This window comes from Euprymna scolopes, chromosome 42 (assembly GCF_053919585.1).
Source record: "Euprymna scolopes isolate OS-2025 chromosome 42, ASM5391958v1, whole genome shotgun sequence".
NCBI classification, from domain to species: Eukaryota; Metazoa; Mollusca; class Cephalopoda; order Sepiida; family Sepiolidae; genus Euprymna; species Euprymna scolopes.
The window spans coordinates 7,691,520-7,717,127 of record NC_136523.1 but is presented as its reverse complement, the minus strand read 5'-3'; the positions used below and the strand labels follow the sequence as shown (position 1 = coordinate 7,717,127).

Sequence of the window (25,608 nt, the reverse complement as noted above, 5' to 3'; positions counted from 1 at the left end):
AATCTTCAATAAAAATACCTTGAAGTTATCTTACAGTTGTTGCGAAAATTTAGAGATGATAATTAAGGCACATAATAACAAAATACTAAATGAAAACAATGTAAACAACAACAAAATAAACAATAAAAAAAGTAGACACCAGGACAGAAATAAAAACAACACTAGCAGAAATAATAATAATAATAATAATAATAATAACAATAATAATAATAATAATAATAATAACAAACCAACCCCGGACAAGTACAACCATACCATAAATAAAAATACTAATAACGAACAAGATAAATGCAATTGTAGACACCGCACACTTTGCCCAGTCCAAAACAAATGTCTAACAAAAAGCGTAGTCTATCAAGCAACAATATTTGCAAAAGAAAACCCAAATAACAAAAAATATTACATAGGCATGACTTCCTTAGATTTCAAAACCCGATACTATGACCACAAAAGCACATTCAAAAATAAAAAACACCGTATAAAAACAACACTAGCGAATAAATACTGGGAACTCAAAGAAAGCGGACATTCGCCGGTAGTCGAATGGAAAATAATAAGACAAGCTACCACATGCAGACATTTAGACGACCTATGTAAATTATGCCTCCATGAAAAATTTTCTATCCTGTACTTTAAAGAACCTCAAAATCTATTAAACTGTAGGCGGGAAATAGCAAACAACTGTGTTCACAAAATAAAACTCACTCTAGGATAGCGATACAAAATAGCTTTAAAACTAACAATAACAATAGAAAACAAACAAATAAATAAATTAAATAAACATGAATATACATAAACGATCACACGCATATGTGTATATATATATATATATATATATATATATGTATATATATGTGCATTATTGTGTACACATAGGTATATTTATATGTATATAAAAAAAAAAAAATTAAAAAAAAAGAAGCAGAACGGCCACCTAAAACCACTAACCTAGCTCTAAAACAGATCCTTTGTTCGATAAAATGCATGCCCATTGGCTGGTAGGAAGGGGCGCGGTGGATACTAGAAAGCTGATTGGCCAACTAGTAATCCTCAACATGTATAAAAACAAGAAGCAACGACAGAATTCGCGCATAAGCCTGACGAATCCTATAGTTGGATGAAACGCAGAATATTCAGTGTAGCTTAATCGCCATATATATTTTATAAATTACTAACTAGCTCTACCTACGTATTGAGCACTTTTGAAGTAAATACTTAAAGTTTACGCATAAATCTAGACTTTCGTATAGTAAATTTATGTGAATAAATGAAATAGTTATATATATATATATAGGTATGTTGAATAGCGATAAGCTTGGTGCTAATAAAATAGACGTCACCGCCATACCACCCAGTATATAACATATATATATATATATATATATATATATATATATATATATATATATATAAGCAAGGAGATCCGATTTTGCCCAGAATTGAATGATGATCAACAAATGTTTCACAAGCCTATATTTTTATTTTCATTGAAATCGGTGAAATCAAATTGATTGATTGTCTGCTCTAGTCAGGGACCCATCACAGTGCACAGGGAGGAAGCTTCATATGCCTCCAATCAGTGAGTTAGTCCATAATACATTCCATTGTAGAGCACCTACTCTTGATTTTAATCGAACCACTACTCTTTGGCCTTCGGCACAAGATCAAAGTGTAGTATCTGTTCTTCAGATGTGCACTTCTATTTCTTGTTCTCTTTCGGTGGATGAGAAGTCCTTCACGACTGAGACAATTTTTATTTTTGTACCTTTTCTCCACGTTAAAAAACGACCCTGGTGTCTAACTCTGTCCCGTGGGGAGGCATAGTAAATAGGTACTCTTGATTTTATAAACATTGTTTATATATATATGTTTGTTTTTCACAATACATAGAGCACTGTCATACATTGAGTATGTCACATTTGGTCTAGAATGCAACAAATCGACCCATATTACCCATAGAACGCAATGAGTCGACCCCTGTTATAGAACACTGTGACTTGACCCATCTTATAGAACACCGTCACTTGGCCCTTGGTACACAATGCCATAAGTCAGCCTTTCTTATAGAAGACTATTGTTTCAAAATAAGTCATAAATGAACTGTTGTTAAATATACATTAGTTTTTTTAATTTATTATTCAAAATTTTAATTCTTTTTTTTTGCTGAATTCAGTCTCAAAAAAAAATTTATTTTTGCTGAATTCAGTCTCAAAAAAAAATTTATTTTTGCTGAATTCAGTCTCAAAAAAAATTTATTTTTGCTGAATTCAGTCTCAAAAAAAAATTATTTTTGCTGAATTCAGTCTCAAAAAAAAATTATTTTTGCTGAATTCAATCTCAAAAAACGATACAATTAGATTCAAAGTTCAATTCTCTAATCTTATGTAGTGTACTATACCAATGGCTTGAATTTTAAAATTAAATTTAAGTTTAAAATTCAAAAGTCAAGTATCATGCTTCTATTGTGCTCTAAACAGAAACATTCATTTCAAACGTGCCCCTGTCATATCAAAGAATTTATTGATGATTTTATATACCTGGTCTGTCTGCTTGTGCGGTGAAAATGTTTTGAATTTAAGTTTAAAATGAAAGTCAAGTATCATGGTTCAGTTGTGATTTGAACAGAAACATTAATTTCTAATGTGTCCTTGTCATATCAAAAAACCTACTACTGACGAATCGAATTAAATCACGTTCTGCTACCAACCAATCAGTTCTGCTCCATAAATATTAAACCTTTCTGTAACAATTTCGCATATGTTTTTTTTTTCATCTCAACATGAAAGAATCTTTTTCCAATTCGAGAACTGTCTACTGCAAACCAGTCAAAAAAACCTACTGTTGATTTTATGTGCCTGGCCTTTCTGCTTATGTTGCAATTAAATTTCTTAAGTGCACTTGTAATGTTAGGCTGTATAAGATGTTAACTATAGTCAAAATTGCTTGTTCTTTCTTTCATCGGATTTTTTTGATTACCGATTATTCATACTTATCGCAGTCATTCCGATACAAAACCTATCTAAGACCATTGCCAGATACATAAAGTACATTTGTGTAAAATTTCATAAGGATCAAGTCAACCGTTTTGGAGTCCATAGGAAACAAATTCACACAGACACACACCAGACAAAGTTCCTAGTTGAGATATAAGTGACTGTGTTTGTCTGTCTGCTTCCTGTCTGAGGACGGTCTGCACAAATATACATTTATACATTAAAGTCAGTTCAATTTTAACTACACTTTATATAATGTGGCCGTTACTTTTTGACTGTATCTTTACATTTCAAACCTCTCGGACCCACATGCTGTCCGGTACCGCCGCAAAGAAAAAAACGAAAAAGGAAAGAAATAAAAATCCCACTCTGAAGTTTTTTTTATTGCAAATGAAATGCATTTATTCGTAGTTCTTCTAAAACAACACATTTCATTATATTTCCAAAGTCTTTCCGCACACATGTGCGTTTTAAAAATCTCTGTCCCCACCACCTCACACTAGCGCTAGCCAGCGCTTTTAACCCTTGTGTTTACACATCCATCTTCTCCTGCGTGCACTTTGCTTCTGTTTTCAACAGCATGGTTTATTTTTCTCTCTAATTTGCTTACCTGTTTTAACAGCTGTTGCTACAAATATTTTCAAGGGCCAGCTATCCTTCGCTGCTGCAGATTTTTTCACACGCGACCATATGCATTCTGTTACACTTATCCATCTGAGGATAGTTTAAACGATAATGACTAAAGCTGGAGAGGTATATGTTTTGGTTTCAATTTTAGTTGGTGGTACTCAAGACATTGTTTTTATTACTTTTGAAACCACTACTTTGTAATTGGGTACAATATAAAATCAATAGAGAATTGACTCTATAATAATAAATGCGAAATCTGCATAAATTAAAGTATCATTTTTATGTTTTATTTTACAACAGGGCAACGTCATGTCAGGTGATATTTGGTCTTGACAATGAATGCCCTGGAAAAGTCACTTCAGATTAATGTTTAGTTTTATAATATGCAATTAAAGAAAGGATTTGCTGCAATTTTAAATAGTACCCCTTCTTTTATCGTAAATTGAACTCATTAATAAGAAAAAATTAAAAGAAAGCTCTCTGGCATCTAGGGATCTCTACAGTGAAGGGGTGGGATTTTGCTGCTTGTCAAGTTAGCCGGGAGTATTGATGTTAGATGCTACAAATGTTTCGGATGACATTCAATTAAACTGCTTGTAAAACAGACACAGAGATGTATATAGGAGTATGCCTTGCTTAGGGGACAGTCTGTGAGGATGGTATGCGACAGTCTGCACATCGGTGCCGCAGGGGTATCGAACGTCCTGTACATAGCCCCACTTGTGCAGGTTGTTCAATGTTTTGGCAACCTTCACTCGAGCCCTGTTGAGTATTACTCACTCTTTTTGAGGGAGTTCAGAACCTTCTGGATGATCTTCTTTTGGTGACAAAAGAAGATCATTGTTGTTGTCTCCATAAAATTAAGAGTTGGTTCTTTGATTTTTTTTTTTTTAACTTTTACTACAACTATTATACATTAAATCAATTTCATAAAATCAACAGTTCTTTGATGTTTTTTTATTTAAACTTCTATCTCGGCCATTATTTATAAAATCAGTTTCATAAAATGAACAGTACGTTCTTTCATTTTATTAGTTTTAAACTTTTCTGCTTTAACTCAATTATACCAGATTAACAATTGGTTCTTTGAATTTTCTGTATTTTAACATTTTATTCTCGCCCTCTATATATATAAAAGACAAAACGGCCGTGTACGTTTTTGTGTGTCCAGCAAAGGCTTTTTTGCAGGGTTTCTGGGGGGGGGGTGCTATTTTGGAGAACTTTTTATATTCCCCCTAGATCATAATATCTACGATTTGAGTACACACGTCGTCTCTAGATTTATTTTAATCGACTTTTCTAAAATTCACGCTATTCCATCCTTTAGTGTGTTTGTTGGTCTTTTTCGTATAAATTAAGCGAAACTCACTGATGCAAACCCGTCAGCGGCCTTTTGTGTCGGGATGTCTTAAAAACAATTAGCTTTGATCAATGTGGGGAAAACCCTACATATCAGACATTGCTATTCATTTGAAAGTTCCCCTTTTTTGAGGGAGCTTGGTTTCCCCAATATCATGGGGAAACAAATAAATGGAACGAAGGAAAGCTGAACTGGCTTTCAGCCAACGTTCATTTCTGGACCCATGTGAACTCATTCACTTAGCAAGTCAACTTTTTAATTATCCACTGACACGTGTTTTGTCGTCTATGACTCATCAGAGTGGCTGAATCTAGCGAGATTCGAAATCGGGACCCCATAGTAAGAAGCCTAAACTCTTACTCCTCATCCACCTCGCTGACTGTTCGGCTATATCGCGATTTACGTATATGTTAAAATATAATTGGTGATGGACGAGGAGTAAGGGTTTAGGCTTCTTACCATGGGGTCCCGATTTCGAATCGCACTAGATTCAGCCACTCTGATGAATTGTTGCCGACGAAACACGTGTCAGTGGATAATTATATTTTAAAAATAATATATATACCACTCCCCATGTGGGGGTACCAAATTGGTTAAAGGGAAAATTATTCCCAACTTGCATTTAGTTAAAAATTCACTTTCGTAAATAATTGAATTCATTCAAGATGTATCGCAAAAACAAATAACATATATATATATATATATATATATATATATATATATATATATATATATATATATGCTTGTTTTTGCGATACATCTTGAATGAATTCTAATTTTTTCCCTTTTCATTTTTTCTTTTTTTTTTTTCCATTTATTTTTTTCTTTCACTTTTGTTTTTTATTTATCCTCAAATGGCCTTTGGGTCTTAATAAGTGCTAGTGACATTTTAGTAAAAAAAAAAAAAAGAAGGAAATATAGTCAAATTTTGGTCTTTTTTCTTTTTTTTCCCTTTTCATTCTTTTCTTGTCAATTTTTTTCCTCCATTTTTTTTTTGCTTTTCATTTGTGTATATTTTTAAATATTTGCATTTCAAATTTATTTCTCCTGCAGATTCTGAAGAAAACGATGTTTTGTTGATTGCTTTGGCCGGAACTCATCAAATTTGGGCATATTTTCTCAATGATGGTGAATGGCTGAAAGGAAAGTAAGTAATTAAGCAAGTTTGATTTTAAAAAAAAAAGTCGAAAAGTAAACCAACTTTACCTTGCTATAAAGGTAAGGCATACACAAAGCGAGATGATGGTGTCTTACGGGTTAACAGCATGAACTGACAACCTAAGTTCAAATCCATTTTGCTCCTCAAAGATCAGTTTCGCTTAAAATGTTGGCAACTTCCATATGATCCGCTTTGTATGTGCCCAATGACTTTCTAGAAAGAATTCTGGATAAAAAAAAAATACCAGGGAAACCAATGCCAACAAAAGAATCTTTAGATTTATACAACATGATAATGATGGCTTGATTATAAAGATATATACAGAGTATGAACGATATTTCTTTGCAAGATTTCTGTTTAGAAAAACACTGATTTGTGCTGCTGATTTTGTTCGACGAATTTATATCAGTGATGCTAGTGACTGGTATGTTTAATTGGAAGAATATCAAGATATGTATCAATAGACATGTATCTGAAATTGAATTAAAATGACACCATCAGGGAAAATACCAACATCTGTTATATAAAAGCAAAAAAAATGTTTGTGTGTGTGTGAGTTTTTGTATGTCTGGCAAAGGCTTTTTTCGGTGGGGTAGGGGTTGCTCGAGGAGGTTGCTATGTCTTAGAACTTTTTATATACAATGAAAACAAACGTTCTGAAAATGAGTGTCTATTTCTTTTAATGTGAGAAGTATATATTGTCGTCTCACCACGTTTTTGGCCAAATAGTTGGTCGAAACATTGTGAAACAACAACTAATAAAAATATATATATATAATATTTTTAAAATATAATTATCCACTAACACGTGTTTCGTCGTCTACGACTCATCAGAGTGGCTGAATCTAGCGAGATTTGAAATCGGGACCCCACGGTAAGAAGCCTAAACCCTTACCCCTCATCCACCTCGCTGACTGTTCGGCTATATCGCGTTAAAATATAATTGGTGGCCGACGAGGAGTAAGGGTTTAGGCTTCTAACCATGGGGTCCCGATTTTGAATCTCGCTAGATTCAGCCACTCTGATGAGTCGTTGACGACTGTAATTGTAATATCTATGATTTGCAAACGCACATCGCGTCTACATTTATTTTCATCGACTTATCGGGAGCCGCTTTTCTCCAACATCTTGTGGAGCGTAAAGCTTAACTGGCTTGAAACCAAAGTTAAGTGCGTCATTTCTTCTACGGTGTGCTGTTTGGCCTCGTTAAATTTATGCACCTGTTTGAACTCATTCACTTAACTTTTTAATCGCTACATTTAAATGTTTTTCACTTCCTTTGTTGCTGTAACATGACAGGTAAGATCTCCGGGTTTCTGCCTTCGCATTACGGGTTCAAACCTGCCTACATACTAACAATTTTTTTTAACAGTTTTTTTCTCCACACACACCTCCAATCACCCGAGCACCCCCACTAGTCTCAGTTGTCTGTGTTTTTGTGTGTGTTTGTATGTCTGCTAAAATCTTTTCTCATCCACATCATACAGGCACAAAAGTAGCATCGTTAAAAAGAGTGAGCTCTCGGACAAAAAAAATCTTTAAAAATTGGGAAAAAAAATTGTCCATTATTTCGTGTAGAAATGTCATTTTGCTTGAAAGGAGGTTGGATTAAAACCTTGCTTTCAACGTGTTTTGCAGACCACGCATGCATGAATCTCGTTACGTTCTTTCTTTTTAAATAGCTAAATTTGCGATGTTATGACATTCATCGATAATGTGTTCGCTTACTAACTTAAGTTATGCGAGTTTGCGTCCATGTTTTTTTTTGTTTTCTTTTTTTTTTTTGCTTACAAATTTTTGCTTTCAATTTCGCTTCTGGCTTGATGCCACCCAAGTCGCTTTTTCTTTTTTACAACTGGGCACCCCCTTCCCTTGCTAATCTATTATTAAAATCTCAGTCGTCTGTGTGTTTGTATGTCCTCTAAAATCTTTTGTCATCTGCAGTGAATTGGCATGAACCAGGTATCATTAGTCAACAGAAAAAACCCAATTCTCCTCCACATGTTTATCCGCAAGAACTTTCTTATCAACCTGATAGAATCTCAATAAACTTCTAGATCAATTGCATATTTTAACTGATCCAAGAAAGATGGACAAGAGGCAATACCAAAATAGAGGGTGGTGTCATCAGCACAAATGTTAGCTTGCTAAATAATAATAAACTAGAAAGGACATTTCCAGGGCATTTTATAATTCAATCAGAAGGGACCTTTCTAGAGCATTTTACAATCAATCAACCAGAAGAGACCTTTCCAGGGTATTTTATAATTAATCAGAAGGGACCTTTCCAGGGCATTTTACAGTCAATCAACCAGAATGGTCCTTTCCAGGGCAGTTTACAATCAATCAACCAGAAGTGACCTTTCTAGGGCAGTTTACAATCAATGAACCTGGAGGGACCTTTCCAGGACATTTTATAATCAATCAACCAGAAGGGACCTTTCCAGGGCATTTTGCAATCAATCAACCCTTGTGAGAAATTAATCTCACAAACTCAATACTCCCTGGCTGAGGCAAAAATAATTCCACAGTTACAAAATCATACCTTTAAACTCAAATTTTATTCAGTTATAACATCAAAAAAAGGTTATTGGTCAGGTGGTAACCGCGACGGATAGGAACTTCGAATCTCCTAACTGTATTCTCAGCAATCACTGCCATCCGTAGTTGTTGTCGTCTCACTACGTTTTTGGCCAAGTAAGCCTCTGGCCGGCTTGGGGTAGGATTGAAACCGCTGTCTTCAAACAATCATTATCTGGAACTGTAGAGATTCAATGTCTCTATCAACTGCACCACGAGCCCCGAAGGGCGATCAAGGTTGGATTTTTTGATCTTATAAAAAAAAAAGTGCCTGCGCAGCTCCATCGGCATTCCCCGGTAAGAGTGCCTCTGGTGATTAACAATAAACTCAAAGAGAGAAGGCAAAGCCTGGGAGAATGGATAATCTGGATTTTTTTGTCAGGGTTTACTCCCTTAGCCTCTGCCTTTATAAGGCAGTGGAGGTTTCTGCACATAACTAGTAAAAACTGGGAAAATTTCCTTTTTTTTTTTTTAAATAACGGAAATCTTCATTGTATGAAAGTGAATAACAAATACAATTAGAATAAAGGAATGTTTACAATGTAAATTGATATGCAGACAAACGAATCTATAAAGTTAAGTATATTATATTTTTAATTGGAATTCATTATTGAGATGAGTATTATTTATATTAATTTATTTATTGCGGACTATTATTCTCATCCTTATTAGTTGTTCTTTTACAACGTTTCGGCCAACTACTTGGCCAAAAGCATGGTGAGACAACAACTATGGATGGTAGTGATTGCTGAGAATGTAGAGGAGATTCGAAGTTCCTATCTGTTGTGGTTATCATCTGACGAAGGCCAGAGGAATAGTTGGCCGAAACGTTGTGAAACAACAACTAATAAAGATGAGAATAACAGTATAATTAATACTCATCTCAATAATGAATTCCAATTAAAAAAATAATATATATAAGAATAATTCCCCCCACTCTTTATCTGTGCCTAAACCTTAACTTAGATTCCATGAACAAAGCTTCTTTCTTAGAACTGCACGCCTGTGGAATTGTCTTCCGTTTTCCTGCTTTCCAGCTGACTACAATATGGTTGTGTTCAAGTCTAACGTAAATAAGTTCTTGATGAGCCGTTCCATATAAGTTATCAAATTTACCAAATTTTCATTACTAATGATTACTATATTGTCCAATTTCTACTGTACACTCTTTAACCCTTATCCTTGAGTGGCCTCTTGGTCTTGATAATGTGGTGATGCCTTTGTAAAAAAATAAAAAATAAAAAATGAACTGCTTAGAAAAAACATAATACTCGCATGCACATGTCTCAGTTTCTGTATGAATTAAAACATAATACTTATGCGTATTTTACGACCAGGCAACGCCGGGTAGCTTGCTAGTATATAATAAGTTAAGAAGATGAAAAGTAGTTGTCTGCAAATTTTAAATAGAATTTTAATCGTATCTTCGAAAATATTTTTGTAAGGTTTGCAACACTGGAGGTATCATTTTTCTCTCTTTTCACAAGCAGCTGACCCTTTGAGATTAATATCACCAGAAAAATGAAGAGATAAAAAATGTTATAAAAAACAGGAGTCTTGTTTGAAAAAGGTTTATTACACTGAGTCTCAGAAAAAATTAAAAAGAAAAAAGAGTTTATTTATTTAATAAAATACTAGCAGGACCTGTGGAAATTCCACAGCAGCTTCTTTCGTGTGTAATATACTGATGTTGGCATTCTCTGGATGTTCAGCGTAAATGGAGATGCTCTGATATTATTGTAGCTCTTTTGTTAAAACTGCAAAAGTATTTATCTAAGCTAGCAGGGACGCCCGGCATAACTCTGTCGTAAAATACGCTTTAATATGATATTTTAATTTATGTAGATTTTGTATATATTATTATAGAATCAATTTTCTATCGATTCTTAAAGTTGTGATTTCAAAAATACAAAAATATATCCATATGGCTTGGGTGCATCAGCTTGAATCGAAACCAAAACCAAAACTTATAAAGAAAAAAAAAAAAAAAATATATATATATATATATATATAACTATATGTATATAGTTATTATTATTATTATTATCATCATTATTACTATTATTATTATTATTATTATTATTATTATTATTTAATAGCTTGCAATCTAATTTTAAAAGTAAACTAATTGTCAGCATTCATCTTGTTCTATTCGCTATCGGCAAATTTAATTAGACTGAGGCAAACATTTTGACATTAAAATAAGCTGGGAACATTCTTTGTAAACAACACTGTCGCTTAAACTATTTAAAGAAGATGTCCCATTTCATATTTTTTAGCTAATAACATAAAAAATTATTTATTAATTTATTTATATATATATATATAACTTGTGTTCCTTCATCTATAATCAAAACTGAAACCAAAACTTATGAAGAATTGTTAGTAAAATAATTTATTAAAAAAATATAGATAACTGGAGTGCCATCAGCTATAATCAAAACCAAAACTTATGAAAAGTTTTTGGTAAAATTATTTATCACAAGAAATGTCAGGTCATAACAATTAAACAACAGTCACTCGGAACAAAAAAGATGTAAGCGTGGCACAAAATAACACGCACGCTATCGTATCAATATATAGCTTTCATAACATATTTTAGTTTTCTAATTTTTTTCAGATGAACCTTATAAACTGTTTTCAAAGACGTGACCAAACTCCTATTTAATATTCTTTGTTTTTTTTTATTATTCAGGAAATACGCTAAGGGTGCATGTGTCCGGGTGGCTGGTAGTGGAAACGAAGAGAACCGTAATAACAGTTATGCAGAGAAAGCGTCTTTTGCCCAACCCTCGGGACTTGCATATTCACCTTCCAAACATCTAGTCTTTATTGCCGACTGTGAGAGTTCCAGTATCCGTAGTTTTGATTTGGAAACCGGTGCCGTCAAAGCTGTGGTTGGAGCCGAAAGAAATCCAATGGTCAGTTTGTTTGTTTTTTTTTTTTCAAAGGAATTAAAGTCCTATTTATTTTTACTAATTTTATATGAGAGGATAGCAAGGAAGAGTTTAAGGATGGTGTCAGGGTTTGTACAGACATAAAAATTCCTTGAGTTTTGACTTTTGCTTTGAAAAGGCTTTATTTCTATTATTACATTCAAAAATCTTGAAAATATGAAAAATGTCTTGAAAACTGTATCCTTTATGTCCAGTTAAAAAATTTTTGTTCAAATATTAAAAATACAATCAAAATAAATACTATTAAATTATTTTTTAAGTATTGATAAAAATGCCATTAAAATATTTTTTACTTATCTATATATATATATATATATAAAAGTGAAAGTGTCTGTGTATCTGTGTACATTTTCCTATGCAATAACTCTGCCAATTTTTAGTCTACAGACTCGAAATTTGATATACAGGGTACTGAGATTTGGGAAAATCGTTGTAATCGGTTTTTGGCCAGAAATTTGGCGATTAAGAGGTCAAAGTTCAACAATTTGACCTTTGAGAACTCTATCAAACTCCTCCAACAATTTTGGTTCTACACACTTGAAATTTTAGATATAGGTTCCTTGGACATAGATCTAACTTAATAATTTGATTTGAGCCCAAAACAATAAATTTTAAGGGGTCATAATAGGGGTCAAATTTAAAAAAAAAATTGACCTCTGCAGTCTCTTCCAAATTACTCAGACAATTTCTGGCCTAAATATTTGAAATTTTACATAAAGGGTATTCAGAGATAGGGCAAGCTTTTTCATCAGTTTGGGTCAAACAATTTTAGTTACCAATATATAAATGTATGTATGTATGTCTGTTTACATGTCTGCCTTAAACTTTCAATAGAGGCGACGGATTTTACCAAGATCAGTATCGTTTTAAAGTTCGATCTTTCATGCGACAAATATCGAAAAATTGGCTAAAAACATTAATATCTTCCCATTCAACTAGGCACTTTTCTACAGGGAGGGGGGGGGTCACTTTTTTTGTTGATATTTTTTAAAGTTATCCTCTCCTTTAGATTGTCTAGCCTTAATTTAAAAAAATTGTTGCTTCCGGTTTGGCGGTGGTCGTAACAGCATAAACGTCATGTTTTACCCCGTTCTTTTCCTTCTTTGCGGTACGAGTTCGAGCCTGCCTTCCTACTACCACTTTTTTTTTTTTTTTTGCTCAACATACACATCCAAACACCCGGGCAACGCCGGGCTGAAATGCTAGTTGGAAATAAAATCAAAATACGTTGTTCTGAAATTGAATAGATACAAGAGTTACGGCCCTTTACAAGAAAAATTACTTTGGATAGTTTCATGATAAAGATTCAAATCTCTATCTATATAATTTGATTTGTTGGAGAGTGGAGGACACAGGGGCGGGGAGTAGTAGTAGTGGCCACCATAAATAAAATTATCCTTTCTCTGCAAAAAATACCTTCCTTGCGCTGATTGTACTTTCCAATGTTGAATCCCCCCCCCACTCCATTCCATTAATTGTGATAATTTAAAATAAATTCCAATGTTGAATCCCCCCCACACACACACACAAAAAAAAAAATGGAAAAAATGGCAGCCGTCTTGGTTGGAAATTTAAAAGCTGTAAAGAGTTAATATCTATATATCTATAAAGTGAAATTGTCTTCGTGTGTGTACATTTCCCTACAAAACTACTCTGTCAATTTTCAGTCTACAGACTCGAGATTTGACTTAAGGGGTAATGAGATTCGGGAAAATCTTTTTAATCAGTTTTCGGCCAGAAATTTGTCTGTCAAGGGGTCAAAGTTCAACAATTTGACCTTTGAAAACTTCTTCTTTCGTTCTTGGAATAATGAATGCTCCCTCGAACGAACTGCGTACAACATCAGAACTAATACATATTTTGCTAGAGGGGCGTCACTCATGTACGTAAGCTAAAAAAAAAAAAATGTTTAAATTATTTATCTTAAAAATATTAACCATTAAAGTTTTTTTTAATTTTTCATTGGTCTCATTTCGTTTTCCGGTACGCTCGATCTGACTTTTTGATCACCTGATCATCAGCCATATTTCATATTCTTAATTAGCTATTTACACGAGACATACACATTTTAATCATGATTTTCTCTAGTTCAAATGGGTACAGTAAATAAAATTTTACTCGAAATGACCCCTAATGTACTCATGTATAACATGAGAAACAGAAAGGAAACATTTGTAATCCGTACACAGCTTTATTTTCTCATATAACCTTTAGGAGTGCAGAAGTTTAAGAAGGTTAGAAATAGATATACGCCATTAAATTCCTCCATGCAGAAAAAATAATGAGATCGGTCAACATTCACCGTCGTCTGTTGAACAGTTAAGAAGCCGACGCAGTTTATGTTAGCACAGTTAGGAGATGGGCTTGTCGATTTCAGAGTGAGTGACAAAGAATGCTCCGGACACCCAGGCACAGGTATCCCTAAAAAAAACATTGTGTGCCTCGCTCAAATCATCCACGCACTATGCATCGTCAGACTTCTACTTGTTCGTAAAAAATACTCAGATCAGAAACTACTTTACTATAAACACATATTAACATCTAACTTTGTTTGGTAAAATCCCTTCAAAGCGTTTCGTTTTCCGGTACGCTCGATCTGACTTTTGTATCACCTGTCGGTCTATTGAACGTCCGCCATATCTCGTATTCTTCAAGAAAAAGAAAAGAAACATTAGTAATGCGTACATAGCTTTATGTTTTCTTATAACCTCAATACGCTTTGAAGGGATTTTACCGACTTTCTTCAGGCATATCATGTAAAACTTTTGCAGTCTTTCTGTCGAACTCTGGCACAGAATTTCAAACGGAACCCTATTTTTACTCCCCAGGTGTAGCATGCTCTCATTCTATCAGAGTATTATTCTGAGTATTGCCTACACTGAAATCTAATATATAAAAGGTTACGTGTCTGTCTGTCGGTCTCCATATTTTCAAACTCTATCTTCTCCAAAACTAAAAGTCATAGAGCGGCGCTAGGCGCCTCAAATGATTAGATTTTTTATGGGCCGTTTTTTTATGGGTCTTTAGTCGGTTAAAATAGTTTGTAAGGTTTCCAAAATAGGTCACGATTGAAAAAATCGTTATACATTTTGTACATTAATCTTAGTTCATTTTTAATTTTTAATCAGTTCATATGCGTGTGATGTTGGTACAGTGGTGACGTCACCAGCTTTGAATGCTACAGTTTCGGTTTCGATTCTAATTGATGGCACACAAATATTTTTTTTTTTTTGTACTTTTGAAATCACAACTCTAATAATATATACGAAATCTGAACAAATTAAACTATATTTAAGCGTATTTGTGATAGTACTTGATAAAATTCTGTTGTACCTATTTACAATGCCTCCCCACGGGACAGAGTTAGACACTAGGGTCGTTTTTTAATGTGGAGAAAAGGTACAAAAATAAAAATTGTCTCAGTCGTGAATGATTTCTCCTCCACTGAAAGAGAACGAGAAATGGAAGTGCCGTATCTGAAGAACAGATACTACACTTTGAGGTATTTATTTGCTACCCCACTGAGCAAATTAGGCGCAAGGAAGATTTTTAATGTGAGGAGTGAAGGGGAAATGGGGACCAACTCCCCAAGGAAGTAGGGGAGCTGGATAGTGACAATTGGTATGAAGGGTTGCCCCTACATTGACCAAGGTCTTATATGTGGGGTTTCCCCCACATATGGTCTTTGCTTGCAGTATCTGCCGGAACAGATACTACACTTTGATCTTGTTTATATATTTTATTGCTTTTAAAAATTTTGAAAATACAATTAAGTAAAAAACAAAAGATTCTTAAACAACAAAATTAGGCACAAGGCCCTACAAGAGATTGGGGAGGGGAAGGGTTCAGGGTCTTTGTGACTAATGTGATTAAAAGTAATAAATGCAGACTTTGGAGTCTTACTCTTGACTGGCAACATTTACCAAAATACCTCATTCACTCTATGGATCTTAATCTAACTAATAAATCCCCAGCGTTTAAGAGTCAAAAACATATTTACAATTTATAAACAGTTGTCTGTGTGTTTGTGTATGCATTTTTTTTTTTTTTTGATCTTGGCTAAAAGGCCAAGAAAATATCATAAAATTAAAAGATAAAATAAAAGATAAAATTCTGTTGTAAATGACACTCTTGAAGGTTCAATCCTCAGTGTGGATGATACTCAGAATACAACTGCAGATTACTTGGGACTTCTACCCGGTCATGACTGATAGAATGAGAGCGTGTCATCCTCATGGATTAAATAAAGGATTGCAGATTTATGAGTTTGACAGAAAGATTCCAAAGTTTGACGATACATTTCAAGAAGACCACAAGTTACATCGGCCGAAACTTTGTGAAAATGACACTTCAGGCGAGAACAGTAGTCCAAATAATACAAATTATCAATCCCCATCTCAAAAATGCAGAATTTTTTTTTTTTTTTACAAAGGAGTCACCACTTATCTTGTCTCAAAGGCCACTCAAGGATAAGGGTTAATGAATGTAAGATGTTAATGTAGTAATCATTAATGATGTAGATTTGGTATAATTTTGATTATTTAAAGGGGACAGCTCAACAAGAACTTGTTTACATTGAACTTGAAGGCTACTATACTGTAATTGACTAGGAAGCAGGCAAGCAGAACTGTTCCACAGGCGAGCAGTTCTAGGAAAGGAACTTTGTTCATAGAATTAGCATGTAGATTTAGGCGCAGATAGAGAGTGGAAAAAAATTGTTGATACTTGTTGTAGCTTGACGAGTGCTTTTTGTGAAACTTTGGCAAGAATAGGGGGGGGGACACCATAGATTGAAGCTCAGATGAGCACTTGTGAAAATAACAATACAGCAAAGACAGGCTCGCAACATCGCTTTTGTGGGAAAGAGTTACAGGGAAGAGAAAAAGGCATCACCTACTAGGTTTCAGGGCTGGTTTTGAACTCCCATTAACTCCTGCCCAGATGTGGCAACAGTACTCCATTTAGAATGTACTTGGCTCTTATACAGATAGAAGATGGCATCGGCAGTGAGATACCTACTGGAGCAGTAGAGTGATCCAAACCATTTTTCCAGCGATCTTGGCAACTAACTTCACGTACAGAGTAGAACGATAAAATTTTCACCTAAAGAAAACAACACTGCAGCTTTATTAAAAAAATTTAATTTTTTTTTTTTTTTACATAGGCATCGCCACTTATCAAGGCCAAGAGGCCACTCGAGGATAAGGGTTAAAGAGTGTATAGTAGAAATTGGACAATATAGTTAGTAATGGAGATTCGGTAAATTTGTTAACTTATATGGAACGGCTAATCAAAAACTTGTTTACGTTAGACTTGAAAACAACCATATTGTAGTCAGCTGGAAAGCAGAAAAACGGAAGACAATTCCATAGGCGTGCAGTTCTAAGAAAGAAGATTTGCTCATGGAATCTACGTTTAGATTTAGGCACAGATAAAGAGTGGGGGAAATTAGTGATAGTGTTTTCAGCTAGACGAGTGTTTCTTGTGAAATTTTAGCGAGGGGGGAACATAGATTGGAGCTCTGCCGAGCACCTGCCATGAAAATAGCGATAAAGCAGAGACAAACTCACAACATCTGTTCTGTGAGAAAGAGGTTGCAGGGAAGAGAAAAGGACATCCCCCACAAGGCTACGGAGTCTATTTTGAACCCTATCAAGGCAGGATCAGTTCTTTCTAGCAGCTCCTGCCCATGTGTGGCAACAGTACTCCATCCTTGGATGTACCTGGCTCTTATATAGATAGAGAATAGCATCAGCAGTTAGATATCTACTGGATCGATAGAAGGATCCCACCATTTTTCCAGCGGCCTTGTCAACGGATTTAATGTATGTGTTCCATTTATGATCAGGAGTAAAGGTCAAGCCCAGAAGCTTGTCAAAACATGAGGCCTCCCCAAGACGAGAGGCATTTATTTCAATTGATGCCAGATGGGGATCAGAGCGTTGATGATGTAAAAAATCGATTCAGATAACTTATGTAGTTGAGCTGATATAATCTAGTGGCCTTCAGTCTCAATCATCATCATCACGATACGCAGCCAGAGCATGACTTTTCCACAAACGGTGGCATGATTCCATTTTTATTTGATGAAAACCGTTTTTTTTTTGTGTTGCAGACCATCTACAAGTTGGCCAATTGTGTACAAACCCAAAGAGCGATAGAAGCCTTCTATCATGTCGTAAAGTGACACTATGTTCAACAAGCAAGATTGGAGATGTGCTGCTGTATAACTCATGCTTTCTACCGATCCAAATTTTGACAACAGGACCATTGCCAGCACCCTCCAAATGCCAATCCGGACTGTTCAACACTTGTGCAATCAGGTGGCCACTGGCAGACCCTGGATATGGCAGCAGGACTTGATGCCAGCCCACAAGTTCAAAGAGACTCAGGCTTGGTTTCAGAAGAAGTGCTACGATTTTATACCCCTCTCTCACTAGCCCCCTCCTCTCTCCACCTGAACCCGCAGGACTACTCTGTTTGGTCATACATCGAGAACATCACCAGCATGACCTCTCACAATACCAAAGCCAACCTGATCACCGCCATCTGCCAATTATTTGCCGAGATCCCGCCAACACTTGTGGAAAAGGCATGCTCCTAGTTCCGGACCCGTATTGAGATGGTGATTAAGACTGAAGATAGCTACATTGAATAGATGTCAGCTCTACTACATAATCAAGTTATCTGAATTGATCTTTTTCAATAAAAGTTTAAAAATAAAGCTGTAGTGTTGTTTTCTTTAGGGCGACAACTTTATCGTTCTACTCTCTATATTAATTTTTTTTTTCCCACAGAATTTGTTTGCATTTGGAGATGTGGACGGCGTTGGTTATGATGCAAAGTTGCAGCATCCACTTGGAGTGTCTTTGCTGTCGGACTTCCCCGAAGGTCAACTTCTTATAACTGATACGTATAATCACAAGGTAAGTAAACTTAATCATCATCATCATCATCATATGAATCCAAAGATTCTATTCTTGGCATTGGTTTCCCTGATACTTTTTTGATCAGAATTCCTTCTAGAAAGACATTGGGATTACAAAAGACACCACGTGAAAATTGCCACCATCTTAAGTGAAACTGATTTTTTTGTGGAATGAACTGGATTTGAACTTGGAGCGCACAGGTCGTCAGTTCATGTTGTTAACCACTTGACCACCGTCAACTACCAGTAAACTTAATAAAGCTCAAAGAAAGCCGAAGGTGTTTTGGCATCATTTAGTTAGACAAATGTTTCCCAAAGTGGGTAGTAGCCCCTCCCCCCCCTTCCCCGGAGCCGGTGATTTGATATTGAGGAGTGGGGGCAGTAATGCAAAAACAGGTGGTTGGGGGCACTAACAAAAAAAATATACGCACACATATAGAAAGAAGGTAGGACAACTTTTTTATGCTAAAGAAAACATATGATACATTGTGTGTGTGCGTTTTTTTAAGAATGCAGCGATGCAATTGAGTGGGCATGTACATATATTAAAGAATTATATAAGCTTGTAAATATACATACATATATGTACCTATTTACTGTGCCTCCCCACGGGACAGAGTTAGACACCAGGGTCGTTTTTTAACGTGGAGAAAAGGTATAAAAATAAAAATTGTCTCAGTCGTGAAGGATTTCTCCTCCACTGAAAGAGAACAAGAAATAGAAGTGCAGCATCTGAAGAACAGATACTACACTTTGATCTTATATATATATATATATATATATATACAATGATGCAGGCTTGTAAACATACATACATTATATATATATATATTTTTTCATAATATTATTTTGTATTCCTGCAAGTCACCAATTAAAAACAAATAAAGTTATAAGCTTTTATACTTTTCGTATTCTCTTTTATTCATATATATATATATATATATATATATATATAAATACAATGATACAAGCTTGTAAACATACATATATATATATATATATATATATATATATATATATATATATATATATACAATGATACAAGCTGTAAACATATATATATATAATATATATATATATACACAATGATACAAGCTTGTAAACACACATACATATATATATATATATATATATATATATATACAATGATACAAGCTTATAAACATATATATATATATATATATACACAATGATACAAGCTTGTAAGCATATATATATATATATATATATATATATATATATATAAGCTTGTATCATTGTTTTTAATACATATTTTGTTTATAATATTCTTGCTTTTTCTTAGAAAAAAATGCTTGCATGTCTTTTATGAGACAGGGTGCACTAGCAGTCTATTCTAGAAGCCAAGGGGGCACTAGCCTGAAAAAGTTTGGGAAGCCCTGATTTAAACCGTTGCAATCTACACTTTCAGTTAGATGTGACATTGTTTTCAGACTACCTTTTTTGGTAAGAGGAATGACACTTTCAAAACCATGATAAGAGTAACAGCTGTCACATTTCATAAGCGATGTTTCTTATAAAGACGGAAGAATTGCTGTTTTCTCTGGCATGATTTATCCGTCTAACACTTACTCTTGTCTAGTTTTTAACTTTGCTTTGTTTTTTTTTTAGTTTCTTACATCAAGTGGCTTCATGCCTTGTTTGGAGAAATTCTCATAAAACAAAACAAAAAACCTTTTGGTAACAAAATTTTTAGACTAACCTTTTTTATAATGGAAACCAAACTTTTGAACCACCATTTTTGGTATGGTATATGAGATTTTTGGATCACCTTTTTTCGTAGGAGTAATAAATTTTTTTCGACTGTAAAGGTAAGAAGACTTTTGAACCATTTTTGAATTACTTTTTTGATGCTGGAAACGAGATGTTTAGACAATTCTGATAGAGATAACAACATTTTGATAAAGTAATTAACCAGCTTCCTGCAAAGGAGGAAGTTTGATGAGAGTGTGAAATTCACAAACAGCCCCAAGTCACATGTACAGGGTGTCCAAAAAGTCACTGAAGGGTTTTGAACTTAAATAGATTCTTTATTTTTGATGATATCTGTTATGTCGTCATGGAATATAACTGGTTGTTAAATGTGGGAATTACAAGAAGACATCGTTTTGGCACCAAATTATTTTTTTTAAACAGAAAAAAAGTAACACGTTAGAGCAACAGATTATGTGAAATGCTGTGTCAGCCATCTTGAAAAATCTTGCTATTATCTTTCTGTAATTTTAACACATTGGGAAATTTAAAAATAAAAAATTTAAAAAAATGCAAAATTCAAATAATTTTTATTTATGAAAAATAATGTCTTTTGAATGTTTCCCAATTTAAGCTTTGCATATTTGTAGTCTTTCCAAAACATTATTCATGACAGATTGCCAAATCTCTGGATTGCGAGAGTGTGTGTTAACAAACCCCAAACCCTGCAAGAATTGAAAGGAAACACCAGGAACGAAATGAGGAAGTTAAATCGCAATCCAGACATTCTGCAATCTGTCATGAATAATGTTTTGGAAAGAGCACAAATATGCAAAGCTGAAAATGGGCAACATTGAAAAGATATTATTTTTCATAAATAAAAATTATTTGAATTTTGCATTTTTTTTTTTTTTAATTTCTTAATGTCTTAATCAGATTGTGTTAAAATTACAGAAAGATATCAAAAATAAAGAATCTATTTAAGTTCAAAACCCTTCAGTGACTTTTTGAACACCCTGTATATCCCTGTCAGTAGAAATGTCAAAGTTATTTCGTTTGCAACTCTTGCAGGGAGGAATCGATGCCCTCCTACATATAATGCCTGGTATTCCCAAATGGTCACCTATCTATTACTGACCAGGCTCAGCATTGCTTAACTTTTATCTAATGAGAGTCAGTGTATCAACATGATCATGCTGTATCCTTTTTGTTAACAATGATAAGATTTTTGAATCCTGCCCTTAGTAGGCCTAACAGGACTTTTGGACCACTATTTTTGAACTACTCTTCTTTCTAAGGGTAACACTATTTTTGGACCACCCTTTTTGTTAGAGGTAATAAGATTTTGCAATCATTCTTTGTGACAGGAGTAGCATGACTTTTGGACCAGCCTTTTTCTTAGGAGTAGCAAAATTCCAGTACTGCCTTTCTTAATAGGAGTAAGAATATTTTTGGATCACAATTTTTGGTAATGATAATGAGATCTTTGGACCATCTTTTATGCTGATGCTATTAGATCAGGTTGTCTGAAGATACTGGCTTCCTGACCTAAAGGTCCTGGATATGACCTTAAACTATATCCAGTGGTGAGGCCCCAGCTTGCGGGCTCTGGGGAGTATGGAGCCACCCTTTAATTGCCATTGCTCCCATGTCCACTCTGACCCGGAGTGGTAGTACCTGTTAGGGTCCCAACTATGGGTTGAATAGAAACTGACTTGCAAAAAATAAATACATTCTATTAAAAAATTTTTCTTCAAAATCACCGGATTCGGCATTAAATAACCTGAAAAGGGTTGACACGCCGTAAAACAAAAACAACCAACCAACCAATCCTAACCTAAAATGCCTCAAACATTGATGTTATTATTTTTTCCTTTCTCTTTGCAAAGCTTTCTTTTTTTTTTTTTTTACAAAGGAGTCAACACTTATCAAGGCCCTAAGGCCACTTGAGGATAAGTGTTAATGAGTGTACAGTGGTCTACAGGAACATGTCGTAGTCATCATTAATAGTGAAAATTTATTAAATTGGATTACTTAAAGAGATGGCTCATCAAGAACTTGTTCACATTGGACTTGAAGACAACCATATTGTTATCAGTTGGAAAGCAGGAAAATGGAACAGTTTCCACTAGACAAGTGTTTTTCGTGAAATTCGGGGAGGACCATAGGCTGGAGCTCAGATGAGCACTTGCCATGAAAATAATGATAAAGCAGAGACAGACTTGCAACGTCTCTACTGTGGGAGAGTAGTTGCAGGGAAGAAAAATGGCCATCCCCCTACTAAGCTACAAAGTCTATTTTGAACTCAATCTTTTTGTGCAAAGCCAAAAAACAAAACAATTTTCCTCTACAAAACAACCAAACCAAACACCGTTTAAGATAAAAAATCAAAAAGCATAAAACCTTTACCAATATAACGAGATTTAGCATGAAATAACCCAAAAAGGGTTGATACGCCATAAAACAAAACAATCGTCCTTTTATGGTAAGAGAAACAAGATTGTCGGACTATTGAGATACTATGGTCGTTAAGTGCTAGAAATACGAGGAAAAAGATAAACTGATAGGTGACAAAAGAAACTTGACATGAGATTGTCAATTCAGGTATGACAAATGAGGGGGTCGAACAATAAATAGAGATATATTTGGTTTGATGAAATTGGGGAGTGGTTATGAGTGTAACAGAGCACGAATGACGAACTGCAAGCACTTGCACCCCCTCTACGTAAATACCCCCGACAAACCCGACAGGCAGCAAAATCCCACCCCTTCACAGTTGAGATCCCTAGATGTAAGAGAGTCTTCTACTCCAGTAGTTTCTTCCTCAGAACCGCTAGACTTTGGAATTCCCTTCCGGGTTCCTGCTTCTCCAACTGTACTGACACGCAGAAGTTCAAGTGTAACGTGAACCGACATCTTGCTGCCCAACTCCCCACATAGTACCCCTGTAGCTTATGTCCCTGATAGTAGCCGCCTACAGCAAAGTGGCAATGTGCCTTATTTGGGGCGAAAATAATTTAAAAAAAATTTTTTTTAGAAATGCATGCGAAATGACGTCATCATAAAGAAAAAGATCATAAAAAAAAGAGAAAGAGCACATTAGAGAAGACGATCATGTTAGAGACGTGGATGACGTTCGAGATCACATTAGAGACATAGATAGAAAGAGCAACAACGTCGTTTTTATGTTTATACACTCCCCCCACCACAACCTTGAAATTTATGAATAATGGTTCCCATATTGTGTTAAATTCTGTCCTAGGTTGATCGTTGCCCAACATATGTGCTGCCTCTTTGAGTCATCTTTCTCTCCACCGTTCTTCTCTTTCTATAATTTTTACTTCATCCCATAAAAGTAGATGGTGTCCCTTTTCCCTCCATATCTGGTCAGCCGTACTTGATTTTTCAATCTCTCCATGTATTACGGAAAAATGTGCACTGCCTCTAGTAAGTACTTCAGTATAATCTGCCAGACAATACATGTCCGGACACAACAAAACAATCAACCTCTTTGTTCCCAAACTGTAATGGGTGACAGGATTTTGTTCTCCAGCATATGGTGAAGCTCATCCAATTTCTCTATCTAATCAACCTAACTATTTTCATTTTAAGAGGTTAATGTAGTTTGCCTGAAGCATCGCTTAATGTATATTTAAAGGAAATTTATCGAAGGCAATGCAATGCAGAGGTGTGATGGAAAAACACAAACTGAAGCAAATTGAAAGATTGTCTGTGATTGAACGGTCCTTTTTCCCCCGGAATCAATCCCTAGTTTAGTCACATAAATTCTTGCGAGTTGAAAACAAATGACGTCAAAGGTGTGTTCGCGTTTCTCCCATGACAAAACATTGACTTATTCTCCTCCATCATTTGATCGGGTCTTCCCCAATCAGTCATATTTTTCTTTTCATCCTCTTCCTAACCGACAGCAACCTCACATGCATGAAATAACCCCACTTCCATGGAATAAAATAAACGTCTTTTTATACTGCCACCTTAAACCGCAATAGCACTTAAATTCACATTTATGTTATTTTTCATACCAGATGGGTTTCAGGTTTGAGCGCCAATGCTTCTCTATAGAGGGTACATGCTAACCATGAGTGCTTATTTCTGTGGAGAACCACCCACAGGGTTATTGGATCAATCAATGAAAATTCACCTTTTATTAATACAATGTACAGTGCTGGCAAAAACAAAGTCCGCACTTGTAATTTTTTCCAAAACTGCAAATTGAAGCTAAATTTAATGTAACTGTTTAAACAACCTACACCTCATTTGATTCGCCTTTTATTCCTCTACTAGCAGGGGTACCCGGCGTTGCCCAAGTGTTTGTTTCCGGGACGGGGGGGGGGCAGTTTTAAAAAATGTTATGGTAGGTAAGTAGGAAGGATCAAACCCGGAGTCATGAGTAAAAGTAGGAAAATAAAATGTGAAAAAAAAAACATCTGCAACGTTAACAGTTCGGCCACCAAGAAAAGTCCATTCCAGTTGTTTAGGAAAAAAAAAAAAAAAAAAATAACGACTACGGTAGGTCGGCGCGAACGTGAAAATATAATGTGAATTATCCAGCACGCTAACCACTACGCCACAGAGTACTGCAGCTTAGTTTAGTGATTTTAAATAACTTCACATGAAAGAACTACGAAGCCAAACCGGTGTTCTCTTCTCAACTGTTCCTGGTGAACGATCCCCAAACGGTGTTAAGTGGTGGCAGGGGGAGGAGGAATTTATTAGAGAGAAAATATTTTACCACTTCCATTGATCTTAACCGATTTGGGCCGTGACTTCTCAGCAGAAAAAGTATAGAAATCTAAGATTATCGAGGAATTTGAGAAATAATAAGCCTATAACACACCTCAGATATTGTTCTGCCGTTTGTGCATATTATATTTGCATGAAATATCTTGATTTTTAATCCTATTAATATCAAAATCAGACGGGAAAAAATGAGTTCATTTTATTTATATAGAGAAGATATATAAAACTATATATACATATAAATATACATATGTATATACATATAGAGATAATTTTACCTGTTCATATTTGACTATTTTGCCGCCTGTGTATATGTTTTTTTTTCTTTATACTTTTAACATTGCATTGTATTCTTACTTGTGTCAGTGTGTTCTATAAAAGTTCTGTATCTTATGATATTTCGGGGAATTTACCTTCTTCAGATTAATGTTTGATTTTAGTTCTAATACCCATATGGCTGTTGTAAACATGAGCACTTTCACGGTAGTTGAAATTTACTTGAAATTCATTTTTTTTATTCTTTTTTGGTT

General features: G+C 34.8%; 1 protein-coding gene across 1 annotated transcript in view; it reads left to right on the top strand.

Moving 5' to 3' along the window:
- The window catches only part of LOC145266920 (NHL repeat-containing protein 2-like), a 70,624-nt gene that overhangs the window by 31,007 nt on the left and 14,009 nt on the right, over positions 1–25,608 (top strand). The window contains exons 5-7 of the mRNA XM_080122715.1: positions 6,037–6,130; positions 11,418–11,643; positions 18,477–18,605. Of these exons, the coding sequence (XP_079978841.1) occupies positions 6,037–6,130; positions 11,418–11,643; positions 18,477–18,605 (449 nt within the window). The remainder of the gene's footprint in view (positions 1–6,036; positions 6,131–11,417; positions 11,644–18,476; positions 18,606–25,608) is intronic.